Here is an 18,391-nt window from a genome sequence, read left to right as displayed (position 1 = left end):
AATGTATCTACAATGTATAAATAAATTCGATATGTTTTTAAACATTTAAACTTTTGTTACCACTGCGCTTGTTATATTGTACAACAGCTGTGAAGGTATCCTCTGCATACGGAAGTGGTAACAAATCCAGCTGCAAGAGAACAGCACACGTTGGCCGTTTCTCAATCCGAAGGCTGCAACCTCCGGAGGCCGCATTTGTAGGGTGCATACGTCATCTATACTGTCTTATTTCCGAATTTTAACCATTATAATGTTCATTATTATTCTTAGTTAATCGTAAATTGTTGTAATATGCCTATGACTTGCGAATGTAATGCTCAGTTAATTTAAATAAACCAGACTTGATGACGTATGCAGCCTGTATATGCGACCTCCGCAGGCTGCAGCCTTCGCATGGAGAAACGGCCATCAGGGAGACTTTAAGGGGAGTGTGTGAAGTTTGGGGAAGATCTCGTTCCTTTAACTGCTGACGCGGATGGGACCGCCGACCATCGACATCCAGCCATGTTTTCTTGGATTATAACTATCTGGACTATTCTCTCAGTAGTACAATGTTACTTTACGGAGGAAAATTACACCGAGGAGTCACAGATGCAGCCGCCTACGGTCGTTATAGCAATAATCGCCCGAAACGCCGCTCATTCTTTACCGCATTACCTCGGAGCTCTCGAGAGATTAAACTATCCCAAAGAGCGCATATCTATTTGGTAAGTGACTTCCTTCCCGTGCTTTATACTTGTTGATCGTCTCATGTAAGTTAGATGTCAAAGGGTCAATCTTATTTGTGATCCATCAGCCCTTGACTTCTTTAGACTTTCTCCTAAAAGTAGATCCCCTTCCCCCAACTTAGAGTTTTCGAGATTTATGTCTATTAGTTAGAACACATCTGATTTGATTTAAATGCAAGTGCATTCAATTACAATACTTATTACAAAAATGACTGGCAAAAAGATTAAATGCATTGAATAATTGAACTGTTAAACAAGCCATTTGTGTATTTATAATTATTGTAGCCTGCAATAGTATGTAGTGTGTTTCTAGTATCTAGTAATTTTACTATATGCTATAGTATATCCTATAGTATATTTACTATGCTGTACTGAGCATGTTACTCTGTAGTTCATATCTTTATAACCTTTGTCATTTTCACATGCATTGTGTATATAAACTGTACTGGTATAATGCAATTTTTTTATTTTGAAATGAATTCATTTGACCCCACACTTCTTTTTGTATCACTTACCTGTAGGGCAGCGACAGACCACAACATTGACAACACTACAGCAGTCCTGCGAGAATGGCTCACGGTCATGCAGACGCAATATCACTATGTGGAATGGAGACCTAAAGATAAACCAGCGTGAGATGACCATTACAAAACATGCACACATAAACACAATTAAAATTTGGCGTTATATGAAAAATATGCTATTAATTAATGGACACAATCCACCTCGGCTGTCAATCAGAAGGAAGGGTCCATAGGTTTATTGTTTACAGTGAAGTTTGGTTCCACTGCTTGGTGTGTATCCACAGGTCCTATGCTGGTGAGCTGGGACCCAAACACTGGACTAATGGCCGCTATGAGTACATTATGAAGCTCAAACAGGGAGCGCTGGACTTTGCAAAAAAACGCTGGGCTGACTACATTCTGGTAGGTCCCAGATTCAACATGCACACATTTACTGTACACTTACATTACACTTGCATTTTCACTGATCCCGTAGAATCGATATGTGCTCTTTTCTAAAATTGTTTTTTTATATGTTGCTCATTTGCAGTATTCAGACACAGATAACATCCTGACCAACCCTGACACACTTCACCTCCTGATGGCTGAGAATAAATCCGTTATTGCTCCCATGCTGGATTCCCAGTCAGCGTATTCGAACTATTGGTGCGGCATCACTCCGCAGGTAAAACATCTGAATGTGTAGATTGAATGCATCCATGAATGTGTTTCCATTTACTTATTAACATTTGGCCGCCCTTTTATTCAAAGCGTCTTACGGTGCATTCAGGCTATGCGTTTTATGATTATGTGTGCGCCCTGGGGATTGAACCCATAAAAAACACAAAATGCTCTACCAGTTGAGCTACAGGATTGTGTGCTTAAGATTTTAAATACACAATATATAATCAGTAATTGGGCTAGGTATTCGAAAAGTGCAATTTATTACTTTCAAAAGTAATATTATTACTTCACTTATTACTCCCAGCCAACAGTAATTATTTGCACTACTAGTTACATTACTTTATACCCATTACTTCTATTACACACCAAAAAATTATTAATTGCGTTATTCTGCGGTCTATGATTTTGTCATCCTTTCTCCCTATGAAATTAAAATAATTGCTTATTTTCCATCCACTATATGATTTGAGCTTCTATATCTTTCGTTGGTGATGTCACGTGCGTACACGCCGAGGGGCAACCTTCCGATCTCTTGGATGAAGCCAATACGGAAGTTATTTAAACTGCAATTCATCAACTGGCTCCAATAGGGAGTCAATTCCCATAGACCAGTGCTTCTCAAATAGTGGGGCGGGACCCCCAGGGGGGAAAATACTTTTTCAGGAAGTGATTTTTTTTGCACCGTCACTAAAAGACATTACACCCCAACCACGCTGATAAGCCGCTTGAGTTTTTTATTATTATTTATTGATTATATTTAATTTAATTTTTCAGTATCAAATGGTCAAAAAATATTATACTTTATATAAGGATTGATTTTTTTTATTTCAGGCAAATTGATGCATTTTAAGTCTTTTCTGTTACAGACTAAAAAACAATGTTAATAAAGTTATTCTTTGTTGTAAGTTGATCGATATTTCTTTTTTTGTTTTCTTTTTGTGTTTTCTCAATGTTAATAAGGATACAAAGTTTTGCAGATGTGTAATTTTATAGACAAATTATACTATTTACAGTAGCGGCGGAGAGTTGGGGGGGGGGGGGCGCGAAATGTTTATTTCTTCTTAGGGGGGGGCGTGACAGAAAATAATTGAGAAGCACTGCCATAGACCCTCATGTTAAAATGCCCAACTTTACAGCAGAAAATAATATCAGGTGAATTTTTTTGTAACTCATTTGTTTAAATTATATAAAGTTCTGCATAATTAAGGGCGTGGCCACTTTAGTGAGGGTTAAACAGGCACTGCTGTCACTAGAGTCGAGCTAGACGGGAGTGGTTTCAGCAACCAGCCACCTCAGCTTCACCCACGTCCTGCCTCTTTACCATTTTCGGATATCCGCGAATGATACACAGCCAAAATGGCGACGGCAGGCACCACATACTATTAGCTTCAAAAACGATCTTCAGAATCCAATGGGTGACATTTTAATACACATAACACATATTTAAAAGTAATTATTTAATGAATATATTTTTTATACTACTTATTAACGTTTTGCAGCATTTCGTTAAAGGCTGTTTTTCCATTGTATTAAATAAATGGCTTTACAATGTATCGCGTTACACTGTCAGTCAAGGAGCGCCATTAGATACTGTCTCATTTATACAGGCGCTGCAAACTCCCCCTTGTGTTTTTTAGAGAGGTATGCAATCATTGTGGTGATCTGAAATCATCGCGATGAGGTCAAACAATCGCGATGAGGCTATTATTTAATCATTGTTACAGCCCTAATGGTACTTGTAATATTATTACAAAAATGTTATCAGTATTAAATGGTTACACTACTAATTACCAGGGAATGTAGTATTATAACGTGTAACTAAAAATTGCCCAACACTGTATACAGGTAACATTTCGTGGGTTTTTGTTTTGTGGGAGGAAATCTCAATATTGATTTTTTTTTATAAACTTTAGGGCATATACTATTAGTACAAGTGTATAGTACTTTTACAAAAAATGAAAATATTTTTGCTGTGTGTAACTTTGTTTCTTATGTTGAACACAAAATAATGTTCACATTGCTTTTATTACACAATAAAGAAGCTGCGCTTCAAGATTTTTCTTTAAGTCATATGATCGCTTTGCCCTTGACCAAATTTGTCATATCTCATTCATACTTTGGATCGATTTGAGTAATTTATGAAATTATGACATAATTTGCATGTTTTTGATATAAAATCCTACATAATGTAGAACATTTTGTGAAAGTACAACCTTGATATCTTTAATATTGACTTTGTAAGGTCATGAAATCAATTAAGACTTATTCCTGGATTTCACAGATGGGGTCACAATTGTGAATGTGACATTTTGTCAGACGTGTTGATTTTTCGGTCTTACGCAGGGCTACTACCGTCGTACCGCTGAATATTTCCCCACTAAGCAGCGTCAGAGGGTGGGCTGTTACCCTGTGCCGATGGTCCACTCCACTATCCTGCTGGATCTGCGGAAAGAAGGCACCAGAAAATTGGCTTTTCACCCACCTCATGTAGACTACTCCTGGCCATTTGACGACATCATCGTCTTTGCCTTCTCATGCAGAATGGCTGGTATAACGCCCTCTTCAGGATGACTTTTGAGTATCTCCATTATTTTATGCGAGATTTAGATTTAAGTTGGAATGAATGAGGGGCAAATTCTTAAAAGAATCTACATTTTAATGATCTTTGTAAACATTTGAATGGGTAAATTAAGTCACTGATGAAGGTGTTTATTTATATGAAAATATAAATTTGCTTTAACAGAGGTTCAGATGTATCTATGTAACAAGGAGCGGTATGGATACTTGAATGTACCCGCAAAGCCCCATCAGACGGTGGAGGACGATCGAATCAATTTTGTCCATCTGTACCTGGAATCTTTGAGTGAGTAACACAGACAAGTCAATATAAGTTTATATTTTTGGGAACTATTCATTTAATTAATCAAATTCCTGATCAGAGTTATTTGACTCTTATAAAGTCTTGAATTGAAATGCTCAATACATATAGTGGATACCAATAGTTTGCCGATCAAAACGCTTCATGAATCTAATACTTGTGTTTTTGAGTGATTAAATGCTAAATCAAAGAGAATTGTTGTTAATGTGTTGAATTAATCTCTCATGCAGTCCATGGACCGCCCATGTACATCTCTCAGCATGTCCATGTTCCACCCAAAAAGTTAGAACTTATGGGCTTTAATGAGGTAAAAATGAATGTGTGCTGCCATTTTACAAGTTATATACACGTTTAAGCTTCACCGATGGCTACTTATTGTTTTTGATTTGGTTTTTGTGCTTCTCAGATTTACTTGATTAACCTCCGCCGGCGTCCAGACAGAAGGGATAGGATGCTGTGGTCACTGTATGAGCTTGAGATCGATGCTAAAGTAGTGGATGCTGTAGATGGGGCGTAAGTTGTGTATAGTTCATATATGTATATATACAGTTGAAAGAAAAAGTATGTGAACCCTTTGGGCTTACTTTGATTTCTTCATAAATTGGTCATAAAATGTGTTCTGATCTTCATCTAAGTCACAACAATAGAGAAACACAGTCTGCTTAAACTAATACCGCACAAGCATTATACGTTTTCATGTTTTTATTGAACACAACATGTAAACATTCATAGTGCAGTGTGGAAAAAGTATGTGAACCTTTGGGTTTAATAACTGGTTGACCTTCCTTTGGCAGCAATAACCTCAACCAAACGTTTCCTATAGTTTCAGATCAGACCTGCACAACGTTCAGGAGAAATTTTGGACCATTCCTCTTTACAAAAGTGTTTCAGTTCAGCAATATTCTTGGGATGTCTGGTGTGAATCGCTCTCTTGAGGTCATGCCACAGCATCTCAATCAGGTTAAGGTCAGGACTCTGACTGGGCCACTCCAGAAGGCGTATTTTCTTCTGTTGAAGCTATTCTGTTATTGATTTACTTCTATGCTTTGGGTCGTTGTCCTGTTGCATCGTCCATCCTCTGTTAAGCTTCAGTTGGCGGACAGATGGTCTTAAGTTTTCCTGCAAAATGTCTTGATAAACTTTGGAATTCATTTTTCCATCGATGACGATAATCCGTCCAGGGCCTGAGGCAGCAAAGCAGCCCCAAACCATGATGCCCCCTCCACCATATTTCAAAGTTGGGATGAGGTTGTGATATTGGTGTGCTGTGCCTTTTGTTCTCCACACATAGCGTTGTGTGTTCTTTCCAAACAACTCAATTTTGATTAAATCTGTCCACAGAATGTTTTGCCAGTAGTGCTGTGGAACATCCAGGTGCTCTTTAGCAAACTTCAAACGTGCTGCAATGTTTTTTTTTTTTTTGGACAGCAGTGGCTTCCTCCATGGTGTCCTCCCATGAAGTCCATTCTTGTTTAATGTTTTCCTTATTGTATATTTTTCAACAAAAATGTTAGCATGTGCCAGAGATTTCTGTAAGTCTTTAGCTGACACTCTAGGATTCTTCTTCACCTCATTGAGCATTCCGCGCTGTGCTCTTGCAGTCATCTTTACAGGACGACCACGCATAGGGAGTGTAGCAACAGTGCTGAACTTTCTCCATTTGTAGACAATCTGTCTTACCGAAGACATGGACTGGACATCAAGGCTTTTAGATATACTTTTGTAGCCCTTTCCAGCTTCATGTAAGTCAACAATGTAACAATTCTTGATCGTAGGTCTTCTGAGAGCTCTTTTGTGCGAGGCATGGTTCACATCAGACAATGCTTCTTCAGAACAGCAAACTCAAAACTGTGTTTTTTATTGGACAGGGCAGCTTTAATCAACACATCCAATCTCATCACATTGATTGGACCCCAGGTTGGCTGACTCCTTGCTCCAATTAGCTCTTGGAGAAGTCATTAGCCTAGGGTTTCACATACTTTTTCCACCCTGCACTATGAATGTTTACATGTTGAGTTGGGCTGTAGATTTCATCATCATAATGTCTTTGATCATTTTTTATACTTGTATGCAGTAAATAACCTGTACAATCGAATCAAATATAATCCAAATGTAATTACGTTTCATACATGTATAGTGAAACATCCTGATCACTGGGTCACTTTTGTTTGTTTTATTGATGTCAACAATAGCTGTTTTTTTTTTGTGCAGAGCTCTGAACAGCAGTGATATTAAGATACTAGGTGTTGATCTTTTACCTGGTTACTAAAATACGTTTGCTGTTTCAAATGTCTGTTGCTTTGTTTCTTTTGTTAAACACAAAAAAAACCCTGATAACGTTGCTTTTATTACACATCAAAGTTTTTTCTTTAAGTCGTATGATCGCTTTGCGTGAAACATCCTGATCACTGGGTCACTTTTGTTTGTTTTATTGATGTCAACAATAACTGTATTTTTTTTATTGTGCAGAGCTCTCAACAGCAGTGATATTAAGATACTAGGTGTTGATCTTTTACCTGGTTACTATGATCCTTTCTCTGGCCGAACACTGACCAAAGGAGAAGTCGGCTGCTTCCTGAGTCATTACTACATTTGGAAAGAGGTTAGTGACACAATGAAACACATATTCGTGTGTGTATTTGTATATTATTCTGTATTGTTCCAAATGTAAGACACTTCCCTTTTCCTTTGGAAAATGCTTTGTCTTTTATAAAGAAAATATTTTTATTTGAAAATACTTTTCTTAAAGGTGCAGTGTGTACATTTAAGCGGCATCCAGTGTCAAGGTTGCGAATTGCAACCAAAGGCTCAGTCCACTGCTCACCTCTTGCTTTAGAAACACATAGAGAATATACAGTAGCCGCCACCGGACAAACATGTCATAGCCAGAGACATCTAAGTAAAAGAGTTTGTCCGTTAAGAGCTTCTGTAAAAACATGGCGGCACAAAATGGTGACGTCGATGTAAGGGGACCCTCGGTGTATGTAGATAAAACATCTCATTCTAAGGTAATAAACACATAACGGTTCATTATGAAAGATCTTTATATACCCCTGATAATATAGTTTTGTATATTATTTAGCATTTTTGGCAAGAGATACTTCTAAAAATTACACACTGCATCTTTAAGTAAAAGGAGACAAGTTTGGTTCTCCACATTCTTTAATACTTTAATTTGGCATACAATACCATATGAAGAGTTTGGTTCCAAAACAAGACTCAGTTTTTACAATTTTTTGTCAACACATGTTTTTTATTATGTTATCATATTTTTATTTAAGCAATATCGCTCGAGTAGGAGTGTGATATAGCTCTATATCATCACGGCCGTGATTAGGCCAGAGGCACGAGGCCGCAGGCAATCACAGCCGTGATGATATAGAGCTATATCACACGACTCCGAGAGCGATATTGCTTTTATACAACAGTTCGACAGCACACGTTTGAAAAACGAAAACTAGAAAACAACAATGGAGTTATTTTAAAAGCCTCTTTGTTTGAGAACTACTTCTGCTGCCACGGATTTGAGGGCTGCCAGAATGACAGGTAACACTTTCGGCTGCTTTGAATCTCATAATAACTCAATGGACGGATAGGCGTTTCTTTATATTAAAGTTTCTTGGTCACAAATTGTAGTTTTAAGTAGAGCCCGACCGATATGCATTTTTTGGGGTCGATGCCGATACAGATATTAGGGAGTAAAAAAAGACCGATAACGATATATCGGCCGATATTCTTTATGTGCATATTATAGTACAGTACACATATACTACAGTATATTATACTACTACAGTACTGTACATAGAATACACTATACATTAACAGAATATACTATATATAAATACTTTTTTGTAATGATCACATCACTCACAAATGTGGTGAACAAACACTTAAAATGACGTGATAAAGATATGTAATATAGTGTGAGGGATTGCAGGACAGATGAACCCAAATGCAGACGATGTCGGGGAAAAACAGAAAACACTTTATTTGACAACCAAAACAAAACCCACGAGGGGGTATGAAACATGAAACACTAGACAGATAAGACTACAACTAGACTGGGCAACTAGACTCTAAGTATACATGCAACACGAGAACTTGACACAACACAATGATCCTGCACAGAACTAAAGATACACTGACATTAAATAGAATGAACCAAACAAGATAACGAGCGGGGAACAGGTGATGGGAATAAACTAATGATTACCAATAAGCAGGAGAACGGGGGGGCGGGGACAAGAGACAAGACACCGGAGGGACATGCCAAACACAAAAACAACGCATGAACCTCCACACAAGGCCAGGGACTGCCAGAACTCTGCCACCATGACAAAATACAAATTTTACAAGACTTCAAGGCAGAGTCCTGACATATAGGCAGGTGTGTTTTACAAGTTAACAATAAACTATATTATCCAAAATGATTCTGATATAAGTGCACAAAACAGTAAACTTGACTTATTATAAATAACTTTAAAACACAAACAAAACAAAATACATATAACTTAAATAATTGTCAGTTTTGACGAGAATACTGTTATATTGGGCTTATTTTAAAAAATAGAAACTTATAAAGTCATTGTTTATTAGCTTTACAGTAAGTTATACTTCACAAATTAAATAGAAACTTACCGTTCAGACGACAATGCTTGACTTACTGACAATATAATGATGTAGGCTTATGTTTAATGTACTGCACAACGTTTTTATAACACGAACCCACAGTGTTCTGTCGGGACTTTAAACTTTTATAAAACTAAAGCGTCTACACCCTCGCTAAATAAAAGAGGCGGAGAGCAAAGTTGCGCGAGCTTATTGAATCAATTGCATGTTCAGTAACAACACAAGCAGCTGTACTCCCACAGACTGCGCGTCAGTTTAAGCGCGTCCTTTCTCCGCCTCGCGTCATTTCTTCCGCTTGCGTTTTAAACAACTCGCAAGTGGACAAAAGCGACGGATTAAAAACACCAAATGTTAACAGGAATGTGTCTCTCTCGCACACTCATAATCCAATCGACCAAAGTGCATCTTAATACCAGGTGTATAATGTTGTAAAGAAACCGCGTGACTGCCGCCACCTGAACTGACTGAAGTGAAGGGGGTGGGGGATTGGCTGATGTCACTCCAGTGAGTGACCTGGGTCGCCATTAGCAACCAATAGGGCGCGCTCTGCTGGCCAAACAAGTACTTACATCTTTCAAAAGCATTTAATGTTTTTTGAAAGGGAAGTTCATATCGGCTTCATATCTGCGGCTTATACGCCGATACAGATATATCTGCGACATGCTCATATCGGCCGATAAAATCGGCAAAACGATAAATCGGTCGGGCTCTAGTTTTAAGAGAATATATATTTATTATATTTAAATCTACAGTCGATTAGTAAAGATAGCGCCTGTTTGAACGTTTGCTTAAGGAGATTCGGTACGTATGAGAACCAAAGCATGAGCGGACGTCAGTGTTCACTTGCCCGCTGACCACCGCCCTCTCTGGGCTACATCTCTGACAGGGATTCCCTGGCTCTGATATTCGCATTTTCGTGTTTGATGGTCAAAATGAGATCAAATCAGCAGTATTTGGTGTCATGATAAAACTATTACTTGTTTTCTTATTCATATTTAGTGTCTTTTGTGTTGTTATTGTTTTGGCGCGAGGTGAAAGTTAATAAAACTATACTTGTTTAATGTTACTATTGGTTTCCCATTTACTCTTAACGCGATACGAGCACTCGGTTATTATTAGACTTCGTTCTTGTCAGTACTATATAAAACTGTTTTTTATAAGTGTCAGAGAGATGTTTTTGCAGGCTGCTTATAAATATACCAGTGGCGATATTCTCATAACATGTTTTAATAGTCACGTCGCAATTAAATAAATGATTCATGTCCACATTTAAAAGCTGCGGTGCTTACCTGCAGTTCCACGGTGTTTTCGCGTTCTGATAAGAGCTTCAGAAAAAAATGAGTGTTTATATTCCTCTTTCCAAGTGTCCACACGATGTGACAAGACATTACTCCCATTAAGTTTAACGTAACATCCAAGAGCACTGATCTTTGACGGAATAATAACTTCCGATTGGGGATTCACAGACTGATTTACGAGCTAGTGAACTAATGAGACACATGAAGAGTGTTTAAAAACAGCGCGTCTGTGTTTTTCATTCAGAGATGAGCCTGTTTAAGACCTCCATTCACTAGGTGGCGGAATGATACGAAAGGTGAAGCGGTTACTGTGCCGTTATCAGTACAATATCGCATAGCTCTTAGCCAATCAGATTCGAGAACCATAAAGAACTGTTGTATAAAGCCTAATAATATTTCATTAATTGTACACATCTGCCTTACTGTAAATGACTAGTTTATCAGGTTGCTTCAGTCCAGGTGAACTTGTTTACATGTATTTGGTGCCACTTTTATTTTATTTGGTGCCACATCTCATTTATGCGTGTATATAGTATGATTGACATGTAATTGAATATTGAATGAAGTCATCGAGACATTTCTATACTCGACACTGCATTATAAGCATGTATTGAACTATTTTTATCCAACTAAGAACAATTGTGATGACAATTTAATTTATAACATTTACAATTTAAAGTCTTTCCCTTTCATGAGTATTAACTCTTTCCCCACCATTGACGAGTTAACTCGAGTTAACTTATCAATTAAGAAGAAGCGAGTTGACGAGTTTTTCCGGCAATCTGTATTTTCGATATTATCCACCATGTGGAGCTCTTACCCAACTTATGAAACTCGGAAGCAGCCCCCTAGGGCAAACAATAAGAACTTTGTGTATGTTTTGATCATCATTCTGAATCTGATCTCTATCAAAAGTCCTTCAGAAAGAGAACAAATGGTATGATGAAACATTTTTTGTGTAAAAGCAGAGAGGGTCTGTTCTTTCCTTTTATATAGTGTATTTTTATATATTTAAAGAATAAAAAAAAATTGTTACACCCGACACATTTTTTTGTCCATGCAAAGTCCCTTTGAGTGAGAAAATCCTTCCTCTTAATATTATTTACATCCAAGTAGCAAATCATTGTTTATTGATGTTGATTTTGAATATTGATTTATTGATCCAAAACATACTGGCTTTTAAAAAAAGAATATGATGAGGTTTGTCATGCCTTAACTTTCAGTAGTGTAAGAAAAGCATGAATTTGTTGTGCTTGTTTAAATAATACTCTTCAAATGTAGTTTGTCCTTCTCACTTATAGATGGTAGACATGCAGCTAGACAAGGCTCTGATCTTTGAGGATGACGTGCGTTTCCAAGCCAACTTCAAACGACGTCTGATGCGAATTATGGAGGAGGTGGAGCAGGTGGAGTTGGACTGGGACATCATGTGAGTGCCACCTGTCTATTAAACTCTGCTGGCGTGGTAACAAGAAAAGACCAGTAGCTACACTGTGCCTTGATTTTATTGATAAAGATGACTTCAGCTTGGTCTATATTTTTCTGTAAAACGCATAACGAACATACAAGCGTCCCCATCAGGCCAGCTAAATTTATTTTTGGTTTCTCTTTCTCAGATACCTGGGCAGAAAACAGGTGAACCCTGGAGACGAAGTTGCAGTGGAGAATGTGAAGAACCTGGTGTATGCTGATTTCTCCTACTGGACGTTGTCTTATGCCATCAGCTTACAGGGAGCTCAGAAGCTTCTCAATGCTGAACCGCTATCCAAGATGCTTCCATTGGATGAGTTTCTTCCCATCATGTATGACAAGCATTCCAAGTGAGTATGACCAAAGATGTTTAATATTAACAAGATGCGTCACTGGTATTGAGATTGCAACTGTTAGCACCGCCTTCCGGTAAAAAAGCCAATACCGATACGCAGAATCGACAGGTTTTGCAAAGGCCGTTGCAAAAATTTGAGTGCAGTGATGCGACTTCCTTGAAAGGGCTTTGGTATGACACAACGGAAAAGTCCAGAGGCTGTAACCAAATCAGTTTTTGTTGTCAGGTTTTTGGCATACCGAAAGAAATAAAAGCATGCAAGGCCTTATATGGGTAAATGCAACGTTTTCACTGGATGAGAAATGTATGGACTTATTTATTTGTTTATATAAAGAGTTATATCGCTAATTGTATTGTTTAACAAAGAACACAAAACCATAAAGGCGTATGCTTATATATTTTCACAAGCGGCCGCGTGACGTCGACCAGCGTAGTGCAAGCCTAGGATTCGGTTCGGTGGAAAAAAAAATCTAGGATTCGGCCGAACCCAAACCCTGTCAAAAAGCCGTGCGACGAGCGCACGGTCAAAAAGGTTTGTTTCTATTCTTGTAATGAGAAATGGGTGTGTTTTGGGTGTAATGTGCAATAAACCAATGAGAGTCTCAGCTCTCATCCCCTTTAAAAGCCAGTTGCACTGGCACTATGTCTAATCCCTATTTAGATGACAGACTTTGTAAGCTGAAAAACAGTTTACCCAGTTTAAGATTAATGTTACATAATTGTGTTGTTTTCATTTGTATTGAAATTCTTATTTTTTGGATAAAAACCTTTAAAAGCCGTTTTCTTTTAGTGATGGAAGTAAAAATAGCACGCTTTTTATTGCTGTAAATGTATGGATATCCAACATCATCAAAAAATTATTTACAAGTATGTAAGAAAAGGTTTGTACTCCAAAAATACTTTATTTGTATCAAACAGGAGATAAAGAATTTACAAACGTGCGGAGAGCTGTTTCAGCACTCGGACAGCGCCGTGAGTTTTTTTTAAAGCATTACTAAAAAATGTTTCTCATCTCACCATATCCACTGGTACAGAGTCATCATATACAATAAATCCATGGGTTAGCATAAAAAAAAACATTTAAAAATAGATGCAATATTTGCATTTGTTTAAAGCAAAACATTTATTTACTTACCAGGCTACAGGTAAAGCAGCTCTTTACGCCTTCTAACATCTCATTTCGGTCCTCATTTAGCCTCAAAATAGCAACGCGCCAACAATGCGCTTGAACACACCTCGTTTTCAGACCAGAATGCCCATGGGTGCAAAATTGGGCGCAAATGCATTTGCTATTTAAATTACGTGGCGCTAAACGTGAAAATGATAATTGCGCCGTGTTGAAACTAGCAAAAGACACTTGCGTTGCGCATTGTGCTGCATTGCGCCGGGTGTACGATAGAGCCCATAAAGAGGAGGTTGTGCCCCTGTATAGCTCATTGGTAGAGCATTGCGTTAGAAATGCCATGGGTTCGAACAAGGCATGCCACACTGTCCTGAAAAGTAAAGCCAAAACATTTTGATCCCCCTGGTGGTTGGCTGCAGTATACATTCTAAGAAAAAAGGTACAAGAAGGTAAGAAAAGTTGTCACTGGGGCAGTAACTTTTCAAAAAGTACACTTTTGTACCTAAAAAATGCATATTGGTATAAACTGGTACCTCAAAGGTACATTTCTGTACCAAAATGGTACTTTTTAAAAAGTACCGTCCCAGTGACAGCTTTGTAAATATATTTTTTTGACAGCGTAGATAAGAAACCCCACTCTCTCTCTCTCTCTCCATGTAAACGAATGGGACATGAGCCAAACTTAAAAATCTAATTACGGTTCAAATAAATATAATTCTTTGTTTTTATATAAGTTTGGTTTTAGTTAGTTATTAGATGCTATTAAAAAGGAGTGTGGCGACTTGATTTGTGTGTGTTTGTGATTGAGTCAAATGAAAAAAATGGGCGGGGCTTTGGTACCGTGGCTCCACCTTACAATCACTACCACGCAGACTGATGACATCTTTGGTGCAATTTTTGAGTATTTGGGCTTTATTTTTTATAACTGAAGACACGTCATCCATCTGTTTTACAGTCTATGGTTCGAACCCAGGAAACACACATGGTGATAAAATTATATATGCACTTTGCATTCATAACAATGCTATTTATTACAACCTGTAATCACGACAAAGACTTCAGCTATTGAAAATAGCAATATGCTCCAAAATTAAGCTCCGTGTGCTTTTTAAATATATGCTCATTATATATTTAGCTCATAAGGAAATGTTGGTGGTCTAGGTTTTGCTTTTTAACTGTATGCTCAATAAAAGCTTTTCTGGTTGTAATCCGTGTATACATGGCTGTTCGGTTTTTTTTTAAGCTCAAGCTGAAAAAGGAGATCATGTGTGTGCCTGGCTTGTTGCCAACTGACTGCCTTCCATTTCCACTTTGACTCTTGCGCTTATTCATTTTGCTTGGCACGTCCAGCCCGAAGCTCTTCATTCCCACAGAGACAGATCAGAGAAGAATTCTCTCTGCGTTATTCACTTTTTTCCAGTAATCCACGGCTCTTCGGCAGAGACTGGCGTGCTCCAGCCTGGCTCACAGGGGAACCCTTTAAACACCCAGTCTCTGTTCATACTTGCTCCACATTCCTGCAAAATGGGTAGCTACTTTTGACAGTACTCGCTGCTTTGCTTTCCTTTCAGGTCTGACACGGCCAACGACTCTCTGCCAGCTGGCCCAGTAGGCACACTTAGTTACCCTCAGTGCATTTTATTGCTCGAAGTACCTCTAACTGTCTTTACTTAAAGTAATTTATATTTTATTCATTTATTGGGCCTGGGTCGAACCGCACAAAACCTTAACATGATTCGCCATTCGATTTCAATTCCATAAGAGCCATTAAACAGATAAGTGGTTGTGACCTTTACTGTTCTTCTCTTTTACAATGAAGACTACAAATCCCAGTTTCCCAATCGGAATCTGATGGCGTATTCCACACACCCTCTTCTGGTGCAACCCTGCCATTACGCCGGAGACCCAGAGTGGTTGAGCGACACAGAGACATCCACGCTGTGGGATGACGACAACGTACGTACGGACTGGCGTGGAACGCATAAAACTCTTAAGGGCTTCCAGCCACCCGCCGGTGTGCAGAGCTCCAACTACAAAGATGAGTTGTGAAGTACAGCGAGTGAAGAGACTTTATAAGGGCTAATGTCACTCAATATGCAGGATTCTGAGTTATGGAAAACCTGGAAGATATGAGGACATTTTATACTTAAGGATTACCAGGTCTGGAAAAGTCAAGTGGCAAAGGAAATTTTGGAGAACTATTTTTTTTTTTGGTAACTCTCTACAATAAGTTTAACGTTTACACATTTTGGGGCATGATTAGCTTAACCAGGACTAGGCCTTAGTTTAATTAAGAAATATAACTAGTTTTAACAAACATGCCTTACTAAAAACATTACCTGTGTGCATTTTTAGGTAAAACAAAGGACACTGATGTATTTTAAGATATGTGAGTGCAAGTTGTTTTCAGTTTGGAGAGCTCTTAAAAGTGTTTAAGTCTATGACTAGTCTAATTCCTGTCCGGGAAACCGCCCCTAAGTGTCAACTAGCATAACAAGAATTTTCAGCCTTAAAGTCGCAATGAAATTGAAATGAAAAACTATATAAATATTTTTCAATAATGTGGTATTATTAACAAATGACTTATCTGTGAGCTTTATTATTTAAAAAAAAATGTTTGTGTGTGCTCATAATCTTTCATCAAAAATGCAAATCTCCTCCCCTCCTCAAAACGATCTCTCTTCACTTCCGTTCATATGGTATGGCAGGTGGGCGGGGTCCGGGAGATCACAGCGATTAGCAATTAGCGACATGACCCAACTTCAAACAATCCAATCAGATCTCGATGGACAAATTCAGCCCTGCCTTATTTCATTCCAGAAGCCGTTTCATTCGGATATACGTCACCGTGAGGGAAATAAGGCAATTGCTACTTCCTTTTCATGGCGACTTTAAAAAATTTAAAACATTCTGCTTATTAATTATGGTTAATAATTTCTAAAATGCTAATGTAATGTTGTTGACAAATGCTAATGTATACAACTTTATTGTAAAGTGTTACCATTTTTTTCCTAGCCAAAAATTGTATTAGCTTATAATTTTTGAAGGAAAACAAAGTATTATTTTTAATCTAGAAAACCAAATCCTCTAGGCCCCGTTTAAATTTTGTTTTTGTGTTTTTTTAGACATATTTGCACAGTGAAAAAATCTAATTTTGAGATTAGAGGAATCAAGTGTAAATCATCGAAAAAAAAAATTTTTTTCAATAAATCACAAAAAAATGACACTTGCTGGGTTTTTACAGGCAGAGTAACAATTGTTTATTAACTGAATTTATTTGAATTTTTATTTTAAATTTTTATTGAATTTATTAACTCCAACAAGGACATGAGACAATTTTTTTTGTGGATATCCACTACAGTCATCTTTGTTAAATTATTTTAAAAATCACCCAATAATCATGAATAGTTTTTATTGGTCAACATAAATGGGAGCAACTTATAAAACCTCAAGACTGGAGAGAAACAGGGCGACCTGGGATCAGTCTTCACAAAAAGAGTTTTACTCTACTTTTATCAGTCTTTTAAAGAGCAGTCATCTGCGATGGATACTGGTTGACTTAAATTTAACTATGAATGTAATATGTATTTGATGGGAGGGTATTTGTCAATCTTTTGGAATGATCTCAACTAAAATGTGCTTTTTTATTGGGCTGTTTTTCTCTTTTTTTGCCATTTAAATTTGTTTTTTTATTTAGCAGTTTTTTCTCACTGAAATTACTGTCATGCTCAGACAATCAAACAATCAGAGCTTGTTTTATATATGCAATGTTGTGTGGCTGATGTTATTGGGGCTTTTTTGTTGATCATGTTAAAAATCTCTGTTCCTGTTATAATAATATGTTTCTTATTTATTCGTCTTCCACGTCTCATTCTTCATCTGTGCCCCTTTAAAGTAAACAGCAACTGACCTGACATTTGGTGTATGTATAATTTTGTTGAAATGTTTTTTTTATTAAAGGGAATGTTTGAAAGTTATTCAATTGTTTTTCAATGTTATATGTATATAAATATTTCCAGGGTTAACATGGTATGTTAAAAAACATTTAATCATTATTATAATATTATAGGTATTGTATACAGTATAGAGGTAATGTAATATTATTCCCTAAAATTTCCTTTTTATTAATATGGTATAAAACACATTTACTACACAAAACCCATAGTAACTATGTAGACATAAAATATAAAGCTATATGCTATAAAATACTATTTATAATCAGAGGCGGACACTACTTAAGTATTTTTACTTTCTACATAAAAGTACATTTTCATGTATTTGTATTTTATCAGTGTTTTTCTTTGGAAAACATACATTCCAAAGCATATTATCATAATTTTTACTTCACTACATTTCATAATTTCAAGTTTTTGGTTTATATTTAATATGTGAGTACATTAATCATCTAGTATTTTTTTTACTTAAGTAAAAAGTACTTTTGTACTTTTTTTGGACATCTTAAAAAAAGTAAAAGAAAGTACACAATTTTCATGTAATTAGGTATTAAATACATTTTAATATGCAATATAAAAGGAATACACAGTATGAGTCTATGCTTTAGAATGTAGTGAATATTTTTTAGTAAAGTACATTTTTTTCCCAAGACAAACACTCTGATAAAGCACAGACGCTTGGAAAATGTACTCAAAGTACTCAAGTAGTGTCCGTCTTTGTTTATAATGTATGTTACAGATAATGGTTTAAATGTCTGTAATAATCTGTC

At 37.0% G+C, this 18,391-nt stretch overlaps 1 protein-coding gene across 1 annotated transcript; it reads left to right on the top strand.

Moving 5' to 3' along the window:
• The first annotated feature begins 349 nt into the window (after positions 1 to 349).
• Positions 350 to 17,645, top strand: cercam (cerebral endothelial cell adhesion molecule). The gene is made up of 12 exons (XM_055208907.2): positions 350 to 707; positions 1,250 to 1,360; positions 1,537 to 1,654; positions 1,782 to 1,916; positions 4,259 to 4,463; positions 4,659 to 4,778; positions 5,024 to 5,100; positions 5,200 to 5,306; positions 7,263 to 7,395; positions 12,022 to 12,149; positions 12,337 to 12,540; positions 15,483 to 17,645. The coding sequence occupies exons 1-12, from the start codon at positions 505 to 507 to the stop codon at positions 15,715 to 15,717; spliced, it is 1,776 nt and encodes a 591-aa protein (XP_055064882.2). The 5' UTR covers positions 350 to 504; the 3' UTR covers positions 15,718 to 17,645.
• Positions 17,646 to 18,391: the final 746 nt, after the last annotated feature.

The sequence above is a fragment of the Misgurnus anguillicaudatus genome, chromosome 12, assembly GCF_027580225.2.
Source record: "Misgurnus anguillicaudatus chromosome 12, ASM2758022v2, whole genome shotgun sequence".
Lineage (NCBI taxonomy): Eukaryota > Metazoa > Chordata > Actinopteri > Cypriniformes > Cobitidae > Misgurnus > Misgurnus anguillicaudatus.
The sequence above is the reverse complement of the archived record's forward strand: the minus strand, read 5'-3'. Positions and strand labels throughout refer to the sequence as shown.

Excerpts from the sequence above, each read along its gene's own strand:
- cercam (XM_055208907.2), top strand. The coding sequence starts at position 505 with ATGTTTTCTTGGATTATAACTATCTGGACTATTCTCTCAGTAGTACAA. Across the intron at positions 708-1,249 it reads AAAGAGCGCATATCTATTTG|GGCAGCGACAGACCACAACA; the intron begins GTAAGTGACTTC and ends ACTTACCTGTAG. Across the intron at positions 1,917-4,258 it reads GGTGCGGCATCACTCCGCAG|GGCTACTACCGTCGTACCGC; the intron begins GTAAAACATCTG and ends GGTCTTACGCAG.